Below are 24,519 nucleotides of genomic sequence, written 5' to 3' on the forward strand. Positions count from 1 at the left end.
AATTTTACTTCTCGAGTGTGCTGTATAATAGACAAGTACTAGGATGGATCCCTATATTTGATCCGGATTTAAGGCCATACTTGATATGTATGTGGTATATAATAGACAAGTACCCTTTTTACAGAGCTCTTCAACTTATGCTCTGAATGGTTTGAACCATGCATATGAAGGGTAAACCTGACAAAAAGATTAAATTTTAGGATGATCTAGAAGCACATCTTTCCTTTTCAGGAACTTACTTGTTTTTCTGATTAGAAAGTTACATAGGCTTACCTTCTTTTGAAAGTATTGTTTTTTAGAAATTTGGTTTACAAATTTATTGCTAGTGCACAAACATAAGTGGTTGAACTCTGTAAAGGCTTTTAACTGTTTGATTTAAGTTAAATATAAACATGATGGACTGGACATAACCAATTTGTTCGGGTTAAGATGATTTCGCGAAAAGGGCTGGGGCTGTGAAAATTGCTAGGTCCAAATTCTTGTATTTTCTGCCTATCCTTCCATGTGAACCATGTCTATGAAGTAAGTATACTATCATGTTTTCGGGATTTAATGTACCCTACGAATAAAGCTGCAAAAGGTAAAAATAATTCTAGAAATGCAAGTATAGAATTAGATGTTAAGGTCTAAGCCTATTCCTTAATATTGACTCCAATTCCTTAAACGATCTTGAATACACCTATCGTATAATCCTAGCATCAATTTACTCATCTACCAGAATGGAGGATGAGTACCAAGAATAGACATCACCCAGAATGCATGTTAGATTTTACTTATAAATATTTTCTTTACACTCTATAAGTTGATTATTTAAATGAAATCTTGGTAAAGAGGGTGTAGCTAGATGCTGAGCTGTAGACCCCCCCCCCCAAAAAAAAGGAAAGAAAAGAAAGCTAAAGCTGAATCTAAGTATACTTTTTTCTTTTCTTTTTGTCAAGGGCACCATCAATTTTGTTTTCAGTCAGACATACCCAGCTAACACGTATTAATGCTGCTTGATTGTTTTTCCTGGACAATATTTCCTTTCCTCTATAAGGACTTAGCTCAACCCACTTTTGTTTAGTTTAACTAAAACATTTGATTTTGAATCTAATTTAAATACCTTCTTTTCTAGATGCTATGTATGGCAAAATTTGTTGAATAAATACTATTTAGCCTTTGACATACCATTAAAATTTATTTTTTATAAATACCATTTATATATAATACCATTAATTAATACCATTAAAATTTATGTAATACCTATATAATACCATTAAAATTTATTTTTGCCTTTGACAAAGCTAAATGATGTATGTGTGGAGGCAATTTTGAATCCCATTGGCAGTGAATTGAATTTCTAAAGTTTGGAATCTACCAAGTTCTTCAAGCTATGTCTTTACCTAAAATTTTTTGGTGAAGTTGACCAATCGATATTAAAACTGACGAGAAATTAATGTCTGTCTTGTTTGGATGGGGCACCTTGATTTTTCCGCCTATTTAGATGAAACATAACAGAATATGAAGACACAGCTTGGCTCTGAATGGATTCAATACACAGCGAAAATATGATGTAATTTCCAGCCATAGAAAGGGGAGGCGATTTCCTATGAGGAGAGGGGGCGGGTAAAACTATGAAAAGGTGTACTTAGAAGTGTATTTGAAGATATTTTATTTGGAGTAATTTTAGTGGTTATCAACCTCTGTGCAGGTATAATTTCAAAGCTATTTGTTTACATTTGAGCTGTACTTACCGAATGATAGGCATGCTAGTCTTGAAGTTCTGTGTCTGTAAGGGCAGGAGTTCGAGTACTGGTGTAGCTGATTATTTGGTTTAGAACGGGGTTAGTAGTGTACTCTGTAAGCACAGCTAGAGTCAACCCAGCTTTAAATGGGTGCCTGGAGAAATCAAGAGGGCAGTGGAAGGTTCTGTTGTCCGCAACCACACATTACACTCCTGGCTGAAGTCACAGAATCAAGAGATCTTGATTCTGATCTTGATTCTTGAGAGATCTTGATTCAAGAGATCAAGAGAACTGTATCTGCGCTTTGTCAGCAATTGAAAAAAATCAGTTTTTTTTTATTAACGTTTAGTGTGCTAATTTGTCTATTAGTGTAATAATATCTTGAAATATTTAGGTGTTTAATTTTTTTTTCAGGCATGTGCGGATCCTAAATCGAAGCCATCCTTTCTCTCTGACAAAACCCATGAGTCTTCAATGAAGCATGTCGTTAAAAAGTTCCCTAACATCGACATCAAAAGCCTGCAGCCGATTTTTCATTTACGTTCCGAAATTATCAAATCTTTATCACTCTATTATTATACTTTTGTGGACCTATTAGATTTCAAGGACAAGGTTGGAGAGCTCCTTACAACAATTGATGCCTGCCAACTTCAGCTTGACATAGGTCTTAACTTCGATTTAACAAAATCATATTTGGATTTGGTTTTTACTTATGTGTCGTTAATGGTGTTGCTGTCAAGAGTGGATGATAGAAAAGCGGTGCTGGGGTTGTTCAATGCGGCACATGAAATGAGCAATGAGCAGCATCAATCAGATCCTAGTTTTCCACGCCTTGGGCAGTTGATAATTGAATATGAAAACCCTTTTAAGAAGCTCAGTGATGAATTTGTGCCTCACTCCAAGGTTCTGGTTAGTGCTTTGCTGTCTCTACAGGAGCTATATGCTAGACGAAATTTGAGTGCTCAACATTGGAGATCAGCACAAATGCTCAGTCTAATTGCTAATCAGAATCAGATGCTTAACCCTGCACAGACAAATACCATGCCTTGTGAATATCTTTCTCTAGACGTGATGGAACGTTGGATTGTATTTGGATTCACATTGTGTTATCCATATTTAAATCAGGGTGCTGCACAAGGAATGTGGTCAGTTGCCCTTCAGTCAGGATGGACAACATGTCTTTTCCGTGATGAAGTTATTCATATTCATGGATGTTTACAGAGCTTTTTTGAGGGGATTAAAGGCCAAAATAAGCGTGCTGCAGAAGTTAAAGATTATTTCAATAAGGCGCTAGAAGTTTCTACTCGCGTCCATAGAGAAAGGAGGAAATTCTTAAGAACTGCTTTGAAAGAATTAGCAACAATTCTTGCTGACCAGCCGGGCTTACTTGGTCCAAAGGCTCTCTTTGTTTTTATGGGTTTAAGTCTTGCACGTGATGAAGTAATATGGCTTGTCAGACATCATGACAATCTTCCGTCAAAACAAGCACAAGGGAAGAATAAACTGGTTGAAGATCTAGTTGATCGTCAGCTTCCTGAACTACTTTTCCACATGGAAGAGCTGCGAGCTCTTGTGAGAAAGTATAACCAGGTACTTCAGCGCTATTATGTTCAATATCTATCAGGATATGATGCTGTTGCTCTTGACTTAGAGCTGCAGCCTCTACAGAACCTGACTGAAGAGGAAAGTGTTATTTTGTCTGCTATGTGCAACACAATCTCCACGTTGAATGTCCGCCAAGTTGAGGAGGCTGACTTATTTGACTTTAGAGGTATGCGAATTGATTGGTGTCGCCTACAAGCCTATGCTGCTGATGGAAAGTCTACTCTGAATTTGATGGAGCATAAAGGACTCGCATTCTTGGTCAATACAATTATTTTTCATACTCGAATGGTTGATAGTCTTGATGAAATGCTAGTTGAAACTTCAGATTTATCCCTTTTTTGCTTTTATAGCAAACACTTTGAAGATCATTTTCACATGTGTCTAGAGTTTCCAGCTCAGAATAGGTATATAATAGCCTTTCCCTTGATCTGTGGTCATTTTCAAAACTGCACTCATGAATTATGCCCTGAAGAACGTCACCATATCAAAGAGCGTAGCCTTTCAGTTGTCAATGTCTTTCTTGATGAGATGGCAAAAGAGGCGAAGAACATAATTACAACTATTTGTGATGAACAGTGCTTAATGGCTGATAGACTATTACCAAAACATTGTGCTGCCCACATTGCACAAATTCATGGAAAAAAGAAACGAGAAGTGAAGCCAGGAAAAAAACAAATCCCAACTGAACTCAACAAGCCTGGAATTGAGAGCTACAGGTGCAATTTTTCTGCTTTATTTTATCTTTGCTATTAGATTTTTTTTTTAGATTTTCTCAATTTTGAAACGCACTATTTATTGCCTATTAGCAACGATACTTTGACCTATGCTTGAAAAATATAATATAAGCAAATCTAAACAAATGTACTTACGGAAAGGAAAAGAGGTCATTTATTTGAAAAAAGAAAAGAACAAGGGGTGGAACCCCAACAATGCCTTTTCTCTAAATTTTTGTAATTAGTTTTTTTTTGTCCAAGTTGGTTGGAGTCTGTTTGTTTTTTTGCTTACTGACCTTATGTTCTCTTGTTTACTCTCCTGAGTTAGTGTCTACTGGTGCAATTTTTTCTACTTTCTTTTATCTTTGTTATTAGATTTGTTTATTATTTTTAGATTTTCTTTTGCTTACAAAATAAAAAAAGCTATAAAAAATCAATAAAAAAAAAGTATATTTTCAAGGAAAAGGAAAGAGTTATGTTAAATTATTAGTTATGTTAAATTTAAAAAAAAAATTTATTTCTTTTAGATAGTATTTTATTAATGCATAGCTTTTCTTCATGCCATTTGTGGGATCTTCTCCTGCATTTGGGTATAATAGCTTTAGTTATTGAAAACCTTAGGAAATTGAGGTGAAAGACAACTATAGAAGGGATTCACCCCTCCTTCCATCCATTGGACAAGCGTGCTATCATACTTACTTTATTTTAGCACACTTTTTGTTTTTTCATATTTTGCAACCAGGGTTGGCACTCGGTGAGGCAAAAAATCACTAGATTTTAGTGATTTCATGGTTGAATTAGTTTTTTTTTTCTCTTCAATAATCTAGTGACTTAACTGATGATTTAATGATTTTTTTGCTTAGGCAATATAAAAATCACAAGAAATAGTGATAAGTAAATAAGAGTGGCAACCCTGTTTGCAACCTGATTTATATTGATTCTTCTTATATTATTCATTGCATGTTCACTTCGTTTCATGTTTTTTTTCTCGTATTTATTTGTATGTTTCTAAGGAGGCCACGTAGCCTAGGTCTCCTGCATTTTAGTTAATGAAATATGGCTACTTTTTTCATTTTTGTTAGCTTGAATTCAAAGATGAACTTAATTAAATAGCCATACTAATAATGTAATTAAAATCGTGCTTCATTAATGCTCTGTTTAAATCTGATGTATATCTGATATAATTTTATAGAAGTTGGCCTTAAAAAACGTGGGAAAAAAATAAACAGTGTAATTTGATAATGTAACCACACAAACAAAACCATATATAAGGGCAAATGTAGGAACTTAGTTTAGGGTGGGAACCAGTCATCTGGGGAGAGATAGGGGGAGTGTCAAATTGTATACGTTTGGTCTCACTGTTAGCCTCGCTTTTGAAAATTTTTATAGGGGCTATTTCCTGGATATTATGAGAAACGAAGAAAAATTTTTCTGCTCTTACTTTCTTTATTAATTTAAAGTGTTATACTTTTCAATTTCTTTGATAGGCTGGATTAAGGATTTTAAATTAAGAAAAATATGTGAAAGCAAACATATTCCTGAATGATGTCATAACCTCACAATGTTACCCAGCATTAAAGAGACTTGTTAACCTGCTTATCCAGATGAGTTCTGAAGCCAAAATATACCTTAAAGACTGAAGAGAAACTAGAAAATGCTAAACTTATTGTGTTAGATTCCTATTTTTTAGAATTAATTAAAGTTCAAAACGGTGTCACAATTTATACAGCTTTTGTTACTTAATCGAAAATGATTATTTTATATTATTGTATAGCGCTATCACTCACAATAATGGTTTGATAATAAATAAGAAATACGGGATTGGACTTTACAGTCCCTAATGGCATTGCTGATATCCCTTTCTCCGCCATTCAGCCAGGAAGTGCAATGGTGGGCTGGGGGCCAACCATCCTGTGCTTTCGCAAACCCTTCCTGTTCACCCTCCCCAGATTTCTCCAGATGCCCATTTAGAGCTGGGTCGACTCTGGCTGAGTTTACAGAGTCACGCCACTGACCCCCGTCTCAAACCATGGGTACGCTAGGATTCGAGCCCTCGCCCTCTCGTGGAGGTTTCATAATATTAATAAAATTAACCGTTTTATTAATCTCACGTGTCTTAAAAATTTAATCTTCTTGCCAAAACCTAACGTCATATTTGAAATTCGCACATTAAATATATTTAAAATCGGCACTAGAAACTGTGGAAGCAAAACTACTGTTGTCCAGTGTCATTTACTCAGAATCTATTTAAATCACTGGTCTTAAGAATTGGGATTCAATAAAAAACTGAGTTTTTTGAACTGGAAGTAAGGAGCAACATTTAAACTTAAAACGAACAGAAGTTATTGTGTTTTTAAAACCGACCTGAAAACTATACACAAGTATGAAGTATGTAGCCTGTATTTAATTTTTCACTATGGAAATATAAGTTGTTTTCCTGACATAAAATGTTTCTCTCTGTACTTTTCTGTCTAGAATTGATAAAATGTTGAAACCAGTTTAGACTCGGAAAAGTTCGGGAAAGTGGTTAAAAGAAAAAGAAAAATATTTTAAGTTCACACTAATATCGTCTACTTGAAGCAAACTCAAATTTTGATCTATTGCCTCTCGCATCTAATTTCCTTAACTCTACAGTTTTCTCTCGATAATAACTTCTGTTTTTGACCTCTTGTTATCTAGAAAAAAATTCAAAAGTAACATGAATTCTTACATATTAAAATATTTGCTTCGCTTAATAGTTTTTGATAATTTAAGGAAGTTCAAATGCTCTACTCTTATTTTTGCTTTTCATATATATAGGAAAACCAGAGAAGACCTGACAACAATGGACAAGCTTCACATGGCCCTGACTGAACTATGCTTTGCCATCAACTATTGCTCCACAATTACAATATGGGACTATACCTTTGCGCCAAGAGAATACTTACACCAACATCTGGAGTCACGTTTCAGCCGGGCCCTTGTTGGCATGTCGATGTTCAATCCAGAAACGGGTGATATTGCTAAGCCATCTGAACTACTTGCCAGTGTCCGAGCCTATATGAATGTTCTACAGAGTATAGAGAATTATGCACATTTGGATATAACGAGGGTTTTCAATAGTGTACTGCTTCAGCAAACGCATCATATTGACCCGAATGGGGATAAAACGTTAGCCGCTCACTATGTTACATGGTATTTTTTTTTTTTTTTTTTTTTTTTTTTTTTTTATATAATGGAGATGAAGCGTCAGCTACCCTATTTAGCTAAGCTATTTAGATTTTTTTTTTTTCCTGTCCTTTAAAAATTTTTTTCAAATGTTAGCTTCCCACTATAATTCTAATGTTTACCCTGGCAAAAGTGATGACTTCCCCAGCTACTGACGCCTTGCTCTGCTCACTGGGGTCTCGGGTCTTTATATATGAAGCTCGTCATATTTTGGACTTCAACCCTCGACCTTTATTTACTTCGACCATCAAGCTCGGCAGAGTAGTCTTTTCTTTACTTGGACCAATGTTTGGACATCCACCCTCTACTGATACATACACATATCTTTTGATTTTCTAAAGTCCAATGATTTCCTCTGGCCCTCGCAGGTGTACTTACGCATCTATTAACTTAACTAAGCTCATGATTTATTTAAATATACGAAGGGGGGGGGGCAGTTCTATTTTTGTTATTTGTTTCGATTAAAATTAAAAAAAAAGTTTCTTAATGAAAAAATCTTGGACTGTTTAAAAAACGTAATATATGTACACAATTGACATTTTTGAAGATAGATTAAATACATAAAAATAAATCTGCAATCTAATTCTTATCATAACTTAAGTTTTCCATTATTTGTGGTTTTTTAACCTGTCGCCATTCAGATGGGTCTGAAATTATTTTCCAAAAATTCCAGTCTCTAGCTTAAACAGTTTAGCTGCAAATCGGGTGGAAATAAAAAGATAAACAAAAGCAAATAAATAAAAAGCAATGGAAATAAAAAGCAAATCGGGTGGAATAAATAGATAAATTAACACGCATTTGATTTTAATACTTAGAAAAAACTTTACCTTATAGTATACCTTATAATATGATATACCTTATAATATACCTCATAATATAATGAAATTTTCTTGATCCATTTTTGCATAAAATGAAAAACTGCAACGGTGATGAAAAAAAAGGATTGAGAGAGTATTTTTAGTTTATTTGATCTTGAAAGTCATTCCAGAAAGCTAAAATGTGTATTAAAGGTCAGACATTTGATTAAAATAATTAGTAATTTGGACGAAATTAGCTGTAAATTTTCAGTGAAATCCAAGTTAGTGAAACATAACTTTCAATGACAGAATGTGAAAGGCTATTAAATAGGTCATATAGTGCTTTCTAAAAAGCCAGCATGTAAACTTTCTGAAAAAAATGAACAGTTTTTACACCTTTTTGTAGGTTTTAAGGTCTAAATTGGTTATTTGATATTTTTTTGTAATAAGCGTTTTCTATAACATGGTGCTTGCAATAGAATAACAATTTCTATTCGTTTTGCAAGTGAATTTTCATGATTTATTTCTCCATACATTTTTTCATACGTCACGGATATTGGATACGTGTTTGCTTGTTCATTTTATGAAAGGGGAGAAGGTCTTCTAATATTTCATTCATTCAATCAGTTTTTCAGTTTTCAAAATTTTTTTTTTTCAAAATCTGGGTAATTTCAACGAGATAAAATAAGGAAAAGATGTATCTAGTTATGTATTTATCCACCAAGAGCTATTAAAAATATGGAGAGCACTTAAGATAACCCGCAAAACAAACTTGTGGTAACAGACCAAAATGTTATCGATAAACTCGAACCCCCTTTGATCCGAATACCTTTATTCCCAAAAATGTCCAGATCCTTATTATTTTCCTCAAAATTTTCAGGCGACTAACTTTTTTCCTGGGTTGGTGCGATCAAACTTGGGAATCCCCTAATTTACCTCGTTGTGTCAGGAGTGACCGTATCAAATAAGTACAGTTAAAATTTTGGAGGGGAATTTTGGAGTAAAATTTGAGTGCTGGTTTTTTTTTAAGTAACTGAAGAGTTATCGGCTTATGAAAGGGCTGCCATCCGCTTCTTGCGATATTTTGCTGCTTTGGTGAAGATATGGCCAAAATGCTATTGGGCAGAAGCTCAGAGATAACCTATCAGCTTAAGACTATCAAAAATTTGTATAAATAATCTCACTTTCTGAGCATATATTCTCACAATATGGTGCATTCATCCTTGAACATAAATGAAGCCCATACACAGTATCCTAAACAGATATTATTAACAATAAATTGATAGCTTCATTTGACTGAAATTGTTTATTTGAGACTTAATTCATTATATTTGGCATTACACGGTTGCACATCACTTATTAAATTGGAAGTGTGTGGTCTGGAAGCGTCCCAAGTGGAAGTTGTCAATGTTTACCATTAAGAGGCTAGTCGCTAGTGTTTTAGGTACTTGTATGATATTCTCCATACCTAATATTCTTCTAATACGTTTTTCTAAGGTTCTATCCTAATGAAATATAACTAAGCCTGATAAACATATGATACGTTAGAAACAAATTACGGCTATGTATTTGCACATTAGGGGGTGGGGGTGGGTGAAGGTAAAGTATAGAGGGTCTGCATGCCTAATGTGTTAAGTATGATTGTTTTCTAACTTCACACTGTCCAATACTTTACTCCCATCCCTCTTGTACAAATATATAGCCCAAATTATATATTTTCAATCTATTCTGTCACTTCTCTTTATCTTGGGTCACGCTAGGCTGAAAGAAACGAACAAAAAAAACGGTTCTGCAACTTCAATGAATGAACAACTTGAGCGGTAAGAGGTTTATCATTGAACTACCTTGTTTTATTTGCAGCTTCTCATTTCGAAAATTCTGAACTCAAATATTACCATTTCAAATCTTGCTGATAACCCAGTGTATTAAAACAAAAGTTCTGTGGTGGCGCAGTGGGTTTGACCTTAGCTTGGTAATACGGGACCCAGAGATCGAATCATGCTGCAGGAATTCACTGCAGGGCCGACGCAGGGACCTTAGTAGTCAAGAAGCGTCGTTAATCCGATACAATACAATATTAAAACAAAATGCACTTTAATGGCGTTTTTAATCTCGGAGCATTGCCAAATTGACAAATGTTTATTCTTCTCATTAAACCATAATATACCATACTTAAAATACTTAATAATATACTTAATATAATATACCGTAATAAACCTTAGCGTAAATGTAAGTTGAGGCCAAATTTTCGGGTAATATGTGTTCGTTTGTAAATTCTAACCTCTTCTTTTCTCCTCCTATGAAACCAATTTTTTTTTTTTTATAACCACAAAAATACATCTTTGTGTAAATACATAAAGAAAGGAAAAAACTACGAATTGAGAAACAAATTTGAACTTCTATTTAAATGGGTTTTCAGGAGGGTATGCTTTTGCGGTACTTATTTTCTCTTTTTTCGGCTGTGCCAAACGAGCAAAAAGTTATTTATCCATATAAACAATTCAGATGCTATAGCTTTTCTTTATATCTTAGATATGTATAGGGTATGTTTTTTGCGGTACTTATTTTTCTTCTTTTTCGGTTGTGCCAAACGAGCAAAAAGCTATATATCCATATAAACGATCCAGATGCTATGATAATTAAGTCTATAAATCAAACGGTGGAGAGAAAGAATGTCTCTTTCTTGATTTTAGTTGAATTTACCAACCGAATACTGAAGGATATGCTAATAATTTCTTTGGTATTTCACGTCTCAAATTTTTATTCTAACGAAACGACGATAACAAAGACCGAAAAGGGCTGATTTTTACTCCACAATTTTACCAGTTGATTATTTCTGAAGCTAAGAAACCTAGGAAAGGTAAACAGGAAGGGTGTGTGAAGCTAAGAAACCTAGGAAAAGTAAACAGGAAGGGTGTGTGAAAGCATAGAACGGCTGACGATGTCGATATAGCAGAAAACTTTTAAATTGAACATCGTGGACGCTCATCAGATTATCTAACTCAATTTAATTTTTCTACTTTCTCTTCACAGAGTGAATTTTTCTCTTCACATTGTAGCCATTTTTCATCAAAGTAGTGATAATGGTAAAAAAAAATAGTTCTGATCTGTTAAATTTGTGCCAAGAGCAAAAAAAAAGTTTTTTCGAAAATCTCCACCCGTTACTTTTATAATTCTGCATGAATTTCGCATTTATGGCAATACTTTTTATGCCATGGATTGCACGTTTTTGTGCCACATGTAGAACAGTCCTGGATCGCACGATAAACGTCACATAGTACCGACTTGCATGATTCCTGAAAGTGAGTAACCCCTCAAATTATATAGAAATTGTTATTTTCTATATGTATCAGCTGTACATTTATGTGCAAAATCACAATTGCTTTTTATTTAGGTTTTGGACCTGACACTCCTTTCTTGAACAGAAAATAATTCCGTCACGAAAGTATAACAGTTCAAAATAGGGATGAAACCTTTTAATCGACAGTGAACAGATATAAAAAAAATTAACTGGATCTTTCGAACACATATACACTGTTCATCATCAGCAGTAAAACTCATCAGTCATGGAAAGGCAGTGTGGTCTTCGAAGTTATCTAAATAATTCCGTCTAATATTTGGGTAAATTCCATCCAAACCGCAATATTAAATAAAACTGGGTTTAAATCATAGTACGCACATATGCATACTTTATCATCTGTCATGATACACAAAACTCAAAACTGATAGAGCAGAGAAAACGAAAGGTTCTCGTTTAAAGGCTCGTGGATTTGATGAGGTTCGACTTTATATTAAATTAAAATTGCACGTTTTTTCACTATTAGAAACCGTTGTTTGATTATTATTTTCAGTTTATTTCAGTTGTATTAAGTTGTTTGTTTTAAAGGATCGTATTTTAATCGATGAATGCAAAGTGAATGAGTAATGTAAATTTAAACTAGAAAGTTCTAGAAATATTACAAAAAAAGAAAACAGTGAAGATAGTGTTTCAAAGAACAGGAAATTTATTGCTCATAATGCATTAAGTATATATTCAATTTTCAATAAAAATACAAATGTAAGGTGGAACATGGTGAAACAAAACTTCTGGCTTTTTGCTTCTTTTTTTGACGAAGAAGCCTTAATACTATTTTTTTTATTGCCAAGTTTTTCCCATTTATACTAAAATGAGATGTAACCAGCAATTTGCAGTAAAATTGAGGTTTACTCGAAGAATAAAAAATACACTCTCCACCTGCTTTATTAACTTCAATATCTCTAGTGGAACTGAAAGTAGGGGGCACCTGCATCTGTTAAAAGTATCCTTTGCCCGTTGCCAGTTCAAATTATCGCAAAGACGCTGCTGTGTCTTTAGTATTGTGGAAGCTGAGGCCTCCTAATTATAATCTTGATTTTAGAGGGGCCCTATAGAATCTAAATGAACATGCTGGAAAGACTAAACATTTTGGCACCTTAACTTGGTCTATATTTAAATTAAAGGCTTTTATCACAACTGAGAGTTCAGTATTACTGGTATAACTAGTATAGCTGCATATGCCTTGTATAGCTATATGCAAGCTATATACTTGTATATATTGTATACAAGCTATGTATATAGCTATATACTTTTATAGCTAAAGTATACCTAATAAAGTTGAGAGGCTAGCAAAATTGAAAATAGCTTAGGTTTAATTAAATTTCCTCTAATTTTAGAATTCTAATGTTACAGCGTGTCCATTCTTTAAAAAATTGAAATAATTTAGGAACTAAAATAGTCCTTTGCTGTTTGTACAGTAGCACCTAATCTTGCGAGGTGGGGGTCCTGCAGACCAGTCTTCACGGGGTATAGCTAGGGTTGACTTCTAACTTTGGGGTAGTGGGAAGGTTACAGTTCTTTTATGTATTAGTCTTCTATTATATCTAGCAGTGAGCAATAATTTCCCAAATTTATGTCAGATTTGGTGCAAAAATCCCTTTCTGATTAGCTTAGTTTAGACTAGACCTAGTTCAGACTAGCTGACTAGCTAGTCTCTTGTTTCGAGGAAAGGCGTAAGAGTGTGCAGTAAAGTAATATTTTCATGTGTGCTGATTTTAACGGTCTTCAGTTTGACAAGGATTTATTTTTATTGGGAGGAGATGGCTCAGATTGGGTATATCCTATCTTTCGGTATTCAACGTAATTTCATTTTCACAATACAACTATTACTATTATCATCCTCAGAAAATTTAAAATAAAAGTAATCAAATACAAACTCAACTGTGGAACTCTTGGTTTCACAAAACCAGTCGTTTTTCATCAGACGTATTCATTTTTTATATGTTAATATAAGAAAATAGTGGACATGTACTCAATTTCTTCCGTTAGGTCTTGCGTTTTGCGCCATCTTACAGGTAAGCTGACGTAAGCTTTGTAGAATTCAGTTTGAAGGGAAAAACAGAATATCAAAACGTGGAGAATCTTTAGCGCTGAAGAATTAAGTGGCATTACGGAGTTGCGTTTCTCTGCTAAATTGATTGTGTGTTTTTTAGGTATTCTGATATACTTCTCCGTCGCGTGGGAGCACACCATATTATATTCTCACCAATACAGCGTGCTTTCGTAACGATGAATTCGGAAGGCTCTGTACCGTTTAATGCCGAAGAATTTAGTGATATTACGGAATTGCGGTCTTTGGCTGAATTGATTGGACCCTATGGGATGAAGTATCTTTCTGAGAGTTTGCTGTGGCAAGTGGCATCCCAAGTACAAGAAATAAGGGTAAGTTTTATTTTATTTGGGACTCCCTGTCATGGACCTACGAGCTGGAGTTTCCGTTTTCTTCCAGCCTTCTTTATGACAAAATTGATGGCCTTACGCAACTAAAATCTTATATACCACTAGTAATTCACTTATCTTGGTTTTCTCACTGTAGGTGTCCGTAGAACTTTTTAAAATGAATCAGCTGATGGGTTGCTAAGAATAATGTCCCTCGAGAGGCTATTCCAAATAATGATGCAACGGGTAAACGTGTAGAACAGCAGCTCTTGAGAAGGAGACGTGTTAAAACGAAATTAGAAACATTTTTAGATTGATAAATTCTATGCTCGTTTTCATGGATTTATTTCCGTTTTTGACATTTCATCCACAGCCGCTATGCTACACCTTTACCGTGCAGCGTCTTACAGAGCTATTCTGTAAGTAAAAGTTGTGCGGTGTCTTCTCTTGTAGCTAATCCAGGCATATCGTGTTTCTACGTGTATGTCGTAGTGATTGGGCAAACAGTGGCACAAACAGAGATAGGTCATCAGAGGAAGGGCAGTTGATGTGCATAATGGAAACAGTCGTTGATGTCATGCCAAACCTTTCACATAGAGGTTGTAAAGACGTCCGACTCCGGTTGTAGTTCCCTATACGGAAGCCCGATTTTAAGATTGGCCGTATCTTGTTATTTTATATATTTTCTAATTCTAAGTAGGGTAATTTCGTTATTCAGGAATAGTTTTGATTGGCTACTCAAACCTCTCCTCCAACAGCTCAGAAGCACTTTCTAAGAAACCCGAACTTAGTAACGAGTGCTTCAATACAATATCTTAACTGAATCATTGTAAAGGCTTATCTGATGTTAATTAAACTGCCTATGATCTAATAAATTGTACAATACAAAGTCATTATTTGAACTGTTCCGAGACTAATTTGATCGAGTTTGTACATAACTTATTGTTACATCATATTGAAGATATCAACATCCTACCGCTGACAAGCATCTGCAGTTGAAGATAATTGCTTCTTAAAAGGCCATTTTGACCAATTGGAATGTTCCGCCCCCCTCCCAACTCGCCCCAATGGCACTGGATTTAAAATAAGAGGTCTGAGTTACGAGATCCTTTCTAAATATCAAATTTCTTTAAGATCCGAATGCTCGTTCTTAAGTTAAAAATACCTCATTTTTTTCTAATTTTTCCGAATTAGGCCATTTTGACCAGTTGGATTGAAAGGACTCTTTACGGGATAGATTGAGCGGTGAGTGATGCAGGAGGGGTACCCAAACAAAGCCAAAAAAAATCAGTGCCTGTGACAAAAATTTAAAGCTTTAAATGTTTTTTTTTTATGACACTTGGTATTAACCAAGTGACATATAGCAATCGCAAATTCTGTCGGTCCCGGTTTCGCTACTTTAGGCACTTCCAGGTAAGGTAGGACGATGAAATTTGGCAGGCGTATCAGGGACCAGACCAGAATAACTTAGAAATAGTCATTTTCCCAATTTGACCATCTGGGGGGGGGGGGGTTAATTCGGAAAAAAATAGAAAAAATGAAGTATTTTTAACTTACGAACGGTTGATCAGATCATCATTAAATTTGATGTTTGGAAGGATATCGGACATCTCAGAGCTCTTATTTTAAATCCCGACCGGATATGGTGACATTAGGGGGGGATTGGGAGGGGGAAACCTAAAATCTTGGAAAACACTTAGAGTGGATGGATCGTGATGAAACTTGGTGGGAAAAATAAGTACAAGCTCTAGATACATGATTGACATAACTGGAATGGATCCGCTCTCTTTGGGGTAGTTGGGGGGGGGGTATACCCAAAAAATTAGGCATTTTTAACTTACGAACGGGTGATCGGATCTCAATGAAATTTGATATTTAGAAGGATATCGTGTCTCAAAGCTCTTATTTTAAATCCTGACCGGATCTGGTGACTTTGGGGGGAGTTTGGGGGGGATCGGGATGAAACTTGGTGGAAAAAATAAGAAGAAGTCTTAGATAGGTAATAGACATAATTGGAACGGATCCGATCTATTGGGGGAGGGGCGTTAATTCTGAAAAATTAGCAAAAATGACGTATTTTTAACTTACGAAGGAGTGATCGGATCTTCGTGAAACTTCACATTTAGAAGTACCTCGTAACTCAAATCTCTTATTTTGAATCTCAATCGGATCCAGCGTCATTGGGGGGGGGGGCAGTTGGGGAGGATACTTAAAGCTGAGAGATCAGGATGAAACTGGATGGGAAGAATAAAAACAAGTCTTAAGATACGTGACTGATATAACTGGATCCGCTCTCTTTGGTGGAGTTGGGGGTGGGGTAATTCGGGAAAATGAGGTATTTGTAGCTTACGAACGGGTGACCAGATCTTAATGAAATTTGATATTTAGAAGGATCTTGTGCTTTAAAGCTCTTATTAATTAAAAGCGTATTAAATTAGAAAAAATGACGTATTTTTAACTTGTGAAGGAGTGATCGGATCTTCGTGAAACTTCACATTTAGAAGTACCTCGTAAATCAAATCTCTTATTTTGAATCTCAATCGGATTCAGCGTCATTGGGGGGGGGGGCAGTTGGAGGGGATACTTAAAGCTGAGAGATCAGGATGAAACTGGATGGGAAGAATAAAAACAAGTCTAAGATACGTGACTGATATAACCGGACCGGATCCGCTCTCTTTGGTGGAGTTGGGGGTGGGGTAATTCGGAAAAATGAGGTATTTGTAGCTTACGAACGGGTGACCAGATCTTAATGAAGTTTGATATTTAGAAGGATCTTGTGCTTTAAAGCTCTTATTATAAATTCCGACCAGATCCTGTGACATTAGGGGGAAGTTGGAGGGTGAAACCGGAATTCTTAGAAAACGTGAAAATTTGGGTATTTTTATCTTACGAATAGGTGATCGGATCTTAATGAAACTTGATATATAGAAGGATCTTATGTCTCAGATGCTCCGTTTTTGACTCGAATCGGATCCGGGGACATAGGGGGTTGGAGGAGGGAAACAGAAATCTTGGAATACGCTTAGAGTGGAGAGATCGGGATGAAACTTGATGGGAAGAATAAGCAAATTTCGTAGATACGTGATTGCTGTACCCTACAGGATTCGCTCTCTTTGGGGGAGTTATGGGGAGGGGTTCAGTGCTTTGGGAGTTTGGTGCTTTTGGACGTGCTAAGACGATGAAAATTGGTAGGCATGTCAGGGAGCAGCACAAATTGACTTGATAAAGTCGTTTTCCCAGATTAGACCATCTGGGGGGTTAAAGGGAGAGGAAAAATTAGAAAAAATTAGGTATTTATAACTTACGAGTGGGTGAAGGATCTTAATGAATTTTGATATTTAGGACATCGTAACTCAGAGCTCTTATTTTAAATCCTGAACGGCACTAAGCCTCTGGTTTTCCTTTTAAATCAATCTATTGGTTCTTAGAATTTTGTTAGAGCTCATACCATATGAGCTCTTGGCTCTTCGCTCTTCTTGCCTCGTCACAAGTGCCATATGAGCTCTTAGCTTATATATATATATATATATATATATATATATATATATATATATATATATATATATATATATATATATATATATATACATATATATATATATATAAAACCCTGTACATCATTCATGCAATTTTTGTTGAAGTCCTTTATTTTTTCTATTTTTGGTATTTTTATTTGCAATCAATAATCGCTCAACGCTTTCTATTCGGAATTTGTGCTTGGTTACCCGATCACCACATGGTTAGCTGATAAATTCTTTTTTTTGTAGAAACTTGTACTTCAGAACAATGATATTCTAGTTCTTCTGAGATCTAATTTTGACAAACCTGATACCATGAAGGAGCTTGCCAAGAGATTGCAAGGTTAGTTTTTTTTTATCTTTTCTTTAGCTGGATTCTGACAATAGTTCAATTCTGCTGTGGTGTCCCGATCTTGCGTTTCCTAATAAAAAAAAACGTCTTCATTTAGGCGATTATTCGGTTCAATTGTCTTTTTGAATAACCACTGGTATGAAAAGGAAACAAATAAAGATCTCTTCAAGCATAGAAAAATCTATTTTTTATTATTATTAAATTTATTTGAAATGAATATAAACTGTAAAAATATGTTAATAGTATTATTTTTAAACAATTTTGAAAATTTCGATAGAATTCCCCTTTGGCATCCGGATTTCATGACGCGAGATTAAAAAATAGTGTCTCATTTGATGGATTTTTTTGTTCGAATATTTCAATCGAAAAGAGTACTATATTTTTCAAATTAAAAAAAAGTTCTACGAAACTTCAAATTATTTAACATATTTATAATAAATGAATAAATTATAAAAATGTACAATGGCCGTTATTTTGAATGTTTTTGGACCGTTAGAGTAGAGTTCTTTAAGAACTTAGCTCTAATTGTCCCTCCTTACTTTGATATTTTTGCTGTTTTTATTTTTTTCGTTTCTAGTATTTCTTATATATTCTTCTTTTTTTTACTGGCTTAACTTTTATTATTATTATAAGGAATCGTTGGGATCGTGGAAAAAATATCCAGTGCTGATGCGTGTCATCATGGAATTTCAATTGAATTTCGCCAAAAATAAATTTTTAATGGTTTTGAGTTTATAAGTTTATTAATTGAGTATGAATTGATTTAGTAATTAATATTAAAAGTTTAATGAAAATTACGATGGAATTAATTAGTAATTGTAACCAGTCGAAAAACTTTTACTCGTTACCAAAAGACTTGGCAAAGAGCTCCTTGGCCACACTTTGTTTCCTCTCTGTTGCGCAATTTGTTGAACCATACCTTTTTGCAGTCGTACCTTTGGTTACGTTTAAATTTATTTATATTAAAGTCAAGAGGATAAAAGAAGAACTTTCGCCCAATGTTTGAATAAAATCTGGAGCTATGGGAAAGTAGGAGGTGGGGGGGGGGGGCAAAGACAATTTAGGAAAAGAGACAAAGAGTGACTGAAAATTACCGATAAAACTGCAACTGATACAGCAAAATGGTCCTTAGTCCTTTGGTGTTGGGCAATACAATCCATAACTCGTTCCCGCCTAAAGTAAAATAATTTATTAAGAAATTCTACAAAAAAAAAAATACAGACATCTGTAATCAAGAACAAAGTTCTTTAAATATAGCTCCTTAGAACGGTAAGGCTCTGTAGAAGGTGCTTTGAAGTTCCGTGAGAAAAGCCAAGCTAAGATGAAATAGTTGAAACCTCATGATCTACAAAGACAAAATTTGAAAGATCTATGACTTTTATAGTTTTTGAGTCAACAAATGCTATTTGGACAAACTAAGCCTAGCTAGTGGGTATTCAGTATAGCTGCTGATGGTGGTCGCTGTATATGTGATGGAAATGTCCAGTATTTTTAATTTGTTTTTCACTGTCCAATAAAAGTATTTATCCCAGTTTGAACTGTTATTTACAGCCTATCCAGGGAATATATTTTTGGAGAGATAAATAACTCCACCTTTTTAAAACATGATTCCTTCTTGGTAAAGGTGTAGAATTGCAGCTCTACAAAAGGAAACATGCTAAAACTACTACTAATAATAATAATAATAACTCACTGCAGCACCAAGCCGCCTGAGGCCAACACAGCTACGCACGCTCCTCCTCCAACCTAATCTATTCAAGGCCCTTTACACCCTCCCAAGAAGTTCCCATTTCCTTTAAATCTTTATTTATGACATCCTCCCAATCCCGACTAGGACAACCCGCTTTCCGTGTAGCCCCAGACGGTTGGCCAAAAAGGACAACCTTCGGTAATCTGTCATCCTTCATCCGCAGAACGTGGCCTAGCAAGAGGCTTTCATATTGCTCATTTTTATGGTTTGTTCATGAGTTCGATAATTCATCCTCAGCCTCTCTCCCTAATGTTCTCTTGTAGCCCTAGGCTATATAAAAAACTAACATGAAAATAATGAAATTTTTGTGTTACAATATGAAGCATGTATCACTGAATCATTGGAGTGAGAATTCATTAGTTACTATGTTAAGCTTTTTCTCCCCAATCAGTTTTTTATAACCTGTTTATACCTCATTGTTGTTTTCCTTCCCTATGCCCATTCTTTAGCATAACCCCTGAAAAAACCTATCCTATTTTTTATATTTCTTTTTTAAATTGACATGAATGTTGTTTTTGCTATGATTATTTTAAGGAATTTCGGGATCATAGAAAAAAATATCCTATATTGATGTGTGTTATCAATAAATTTCAAATTTAAATAATGAATTAAGGCGTCGTTATGACAAATCTGTTTTGTATATCCTTTTTTGAATGAAACTTAATTACTTCGGAAATTAATTACTTTTGGGTTCTGATAATGTATTATAGAAGATGATAATTTTGAATTTCGGCATTTCGAGTTAACTTCTTTTTAAGCGCTGAATAACACTGCACTCTCAATGGCAACGCTGCTCTCTCACTGGACTAAGATTATGCTGATCATTTAAGCACCCTAGCTGTAAGTATTAGCAAAATCGATGTATTTTAGAGATTTTACGAGTTCAGGGTGTTAGAATAGGTTTGAAAATTAATGTTCTGCGCCCTCCAAAAACGGAGGAAGATTTTCTGTATGTTTTCCAGAGAAATGGCTACTCAATGTTTTGGGTACCCGACTGACTGACCGTATTTCAAACAGTAGGCTACACGAAAAGTGGTTTAATCCCGCCTTTTAGGGCTAATAATGAGAGAATGCTTGAAATGGCTAGGGCACTTTCTATGGATGAATGATTAAAGATTGTCCTTTTTGGCCAACTGTCTAGGGTAAAACAGAAAGCAGGTCATACTCGGTTGGGATGTGAAGAAATCATAAGGAAATTTTTAAGGGAAATGAGAACTTCCTGGGAGGGTATAAAGAGGAAGGCTTTGAATAAATTTGGGATGGAGAAGAAGGAGCGTGTGTAGCTGTGTCAGCCTCGGGCGGCTTGGTACCGCGGTGAGTTGTTAGTAGTTGTAGTAGTAACTCGTATAAATAATTTTTTTTAGGTCCTGATAATGTTTTACAGAGGATGATAATCATTGGAGTTATCTTGAGTTTTCGGCAGTTATGTCAAGAAGCATTAAGTGACGTATTGAGCCAGAGGATTCCATTCCTGTTTGCATCCATTTGTGATATTAAAGAAAATGGCCCTAAAACTGAAGTAGAATCGCCTGTAAGTAGCCTGCTGCTTTCATTTACACACGGATATTTTTATGTAATGTGTGCTGCCTCTAGGAACAGAAAAATTTGTAGGCCTAGTTGTTTTTGTTGTATTTTTTGACAGATATCATTGCAGAAAAAAATTAGAAGACTTATCCAAACCCCTTCTAACTTGTTTTAATAGGACCTTCACTTACCCTGACAACCCCTTAGTTACCATGGCTTTTAAAAGGATTATTTCTCAGCAGAATAATTTAGTTAATTTTCAATTCATTTTAATATTAAATAAAGACAAAAAGTTGTTCAATTGGAAGTATGGATTAACATCAGATCTTAAAAAGAACAAAAATTTTCTGTATATGAGGCGAGCTGCCGCTTCCTCGACTGTCGCTCTTAACGCTGAAATCTTATAAGTTCTTTAAGAAAAATTTCTCATTCAAATTCAAAGGCCCTTGTGTTTCAGTAGTCTTTCTGAAAGAACTGTGACTAAAAGTCAAATTTCAGCGTAAAGAGGATGAGAATGGGACAGCCAATTTCATAGACGGAATAATTTCTGTTCATTTTTGCTATTACTTCTTAGTTTCAGTTGAAAAAATGTTTTTCTTATTTAATTTTTTGGTTGTTTTTCAAATTATGCCAGGAAATCTCCCCTCCTCCATTGTTAAAATTTTCACTGGAAAACTGCGCCCGGAAACTTCCCTCTCTATGGAAAATTTTCCCCATGAAAAATGTGAATAGTGTAACTTAAAGTCCTTTCCCAAGGGACTATGGGGAGTTATGCCATCCCCAAAGATATGACTAGCTTTTATGCATAAGTATGTAAGGTATGACCTTTCAACTAGGCTGAGATAAATGGCTGTCTCAAAATTTTGATAGGAAGTCGTTTTTTTAAAGTGGCATGGGAGAGGGACTAATTGCCTCCTATTGCCCTCTTTTTTTCTGGAGCCTTTGATATCCGCTCAAATGAGCCTTCTTCCAATCTTCTAGGACTATTGTTTTGATACTGTCAACCCTGGTAAAAATATGTATACGGACATCCGTGGTCCTTCTTCTGGCAACTAACACAAAATTCCACTTTCTTGTAGGTAGGAGCATCAAACCTCTAGCTTACAGTAGGATTCTCTGATATGCTGAATCTGGTAGTTTTCATTGAGATCCTTTGACTATGTTTGGAATCAGCGTGAAGACCCAATTTTTTTTTTTTTATGCATGCATTGCTATGAAAACTCTTGTTTTCTTAGAAATTGGATTACTATTTGGCCGAGTCGCTCCTTATTTACAGTTCATTGTATTGACTGTTTTATTTTTGCCAATAACTTATATGTTTTCGACGAAGCACCTCACTTATTTTGAATGTTTTCGACTTCTGTGGTCTGACATGGAGTAGCAATTCTATATGTATTTATTTGATCCCTTTTTTTTATTTAGTTTTAGATTTTTCTTTTTTATATGTAATATTTTGGTGGTTGGAGTTAATTTAACGAACGTTAAATTCGTTTATATTCATCAATTAATGGGAACACAATAGCCCTAGACTTGATACAAATTTGTTTTGATAAATGAGTAAATTCGTGAAGAATTTACTAGCCGAGTGGACATCACCTTGAACCATAAATACTGATGGAAACATTAATGTCACCTTGTCTCTAGTTCTATGCTATTGTTTTATTGTAATTTTATTGCGGTTTTTCTTTGCGCTTTATAAATAAATAAATAATAATCCTTTTTTCGCGTGCTAAATTGCTAGTATAATAAAAAAATATTGATATTCAGTAAAATAAGTGAGGATTCCAAAATTAAATTTGGATCCAAAGTTATATCATTATCTCAATTAATATTTACCAGTTTTGATTTAACTTTGGTCAGGGTTGTGGGGTAGTTGACAAAAGTGCTTGAATAAAACGTAATTCTTAATGGCGGTGAAAGGTTAATAAGGGAATTGATGATTTTTTTTGGGGGGGGGATGGTACGGGAGATGAGCTCCAACCTAAATCTAAAAATTTTGATAATTGTAGGCTCTAGTCTTTTATGAGTGTCATAGAGACAAATTATCACAGGCAGAGCTGTATTACTGTCTAAATAAAGAAGGCAGTGGCTTCTGCGTATTATTTACTGTTTTTTTCCTAAGGCCATTCCATATCTAGGAAATTGTCGAAAAACGTCGGCTTCGACAGGAAATTGATAGTTCTTGTGCCCTTTTCAATTAGTCAAAGGCGAATGGAGGGTAACCAGGTATATCTGCAATTGCTTATCTCAGGAACAGACAAGTACATTAAGTGGAAACTTTCAAGGAATATTTAGAGTGAGCACATGCTGAACTAAATCAAAATATACTCTGTGCATCCAAAATGTCAAAAGTTCAATCTACTTATTTGAATAATATTCGTTCTACCCATTGATCCAAAGTTCTATAGAACTGTTATTAATGTTTGTTGCAAAAGCAAGTAAAATAAATAATAAAGCTTCACATTGGTATTAAGTAAACATTAGTCTTATTACGCAGTATTTAAGCTAGAGGAACTGCATATTTTGTCCAAATCCTGGTTTGTCTTTCCTGTTATCTACGATGGAGGTGAATAAAGACCCAAAATGGTAACTCTTAGGACCACAGTAACATATATTCAGAAAGATTGCGAGGTTCACTCAAGGTATCTGTCCATTTACCCTTCCAATATTGAGAGCATTCTTCAATCATCTTAATGTTGAGTGATCTTCATCAGAATGGTATATCAAGTGATTGAGGATAATATTAAATTGTTTCGTAGCTTGATTATTCTTTTTTGCCTTGAAATAGAAATTCATACTGGCATCAAATCTTAGAAATTATGCAACAAAAATATGTACAAATTGATTTGATTCATTTTAAGATTTTGATAAGGAATTAAATAGATTTAGAAAGAAAATTTTTCTAGGGTGGTATATAAGCAAGGAAAGGGTGGATTTTATATTAAGTAATAAAAGTTTTATGGGGCAATAAAAAGGAAGTCAAAGAGCAAATATTGCAGTAGTGAATTTTTTCAATTTTGAATCAAATCAGGTCGGTTCAATGAATAAATCTTTTGTTTTGTGAGTCTTGGCTGAACCTTTGTATGGTGAGGAAGCCTAGTGACTCTTGAAAGATGAATTTTATGATTTTAGTTTAAGAAATTTATTTTGTCAACGAGATTTTTTTTAGTAAGATGCTTTTCTTTTTATTTGTTTTATATTGTATTTCGCTGATGATGGTTGTTGGATATACAGTCGACATATCTGCTTGACTTATACTATTGTGTTCCCTGTTGTTGTTCACTGTTATTATTCACTGTCTTCACACGTTTCGTCGGTATCTCTTCCTGTTTTGTATCCTTGTCAAGAATTCTGCAACTCTAAACACAAGAATTTTGAAATCAATGTGTTCATCATCATAGTCTGTTTTTTATGCGGATTCTGAATTTTCAAAATCCATTAATTTTAAATTTGTTCATCAGAAGCTTTTGGTAGAAGAAAATTGGCAGAATTGGGAAAGGGGTTAAAATTGGTTTAACCAAGTATTTGACACCAGAATTTTGAAATCAATGTGTTCATCATCATAGTCTGTTTTTTATGTGGATTCTGAATTTTC

At 34.7% G+C, this 24,519-nt stretch overlaps 1 protein-coding gene across 3 annotated transcripts in view; it reads left to right on the plus strand.

Annotated features, from left to right (window-relative positions):
* Positions 1-24,519, plus strand: part of LOC136034464 (membrane-associated protein Hem-like) — an 81,881-nt gene that overhangs the window by 42,245 nt on the left and 15,117 nt on the right. For all 3 annotated transcript variants that reach the window (XM_065715650.1, XM_065715652.1, XM_065715651.1), the window contains 5 exons: positions 2,139-4,045; positions 6,842-7,216; positions 13,555-13,783; positions 17,548-17,641; positions 20,765-20,931. In XM_065715650.1, the coding sequence (XP_065571722.1) occupies positions 2,139-4,045; positions 6,842-7,216; positions 13,555-13,783; positions 17,548-17,641; positions 20,765-20,931 (2,772 nt within the window). The remainder of the gene's footprint in view (positions 1-2,138; positions 4,046-6,841; positions 7,217-13,554; positions 13,784-17,547; positions 17,642-20,764; positions 20,932-24,519) is intronic.

Source organism: Artemia franciscana, chromosome 13, assembly GCF_032884065.1.
Source record: "Artemia franciscana chromosome 13, ASM3288406v1, whole genome shotgun sequence".
Classification (NCBI taxonomy): domain Eukaryota; kingdom Metazoa; phylum Arthropoda; class Branchiopoda; order Anostraca; family Artemiidae; genus Artemia; species Artemia franciscana.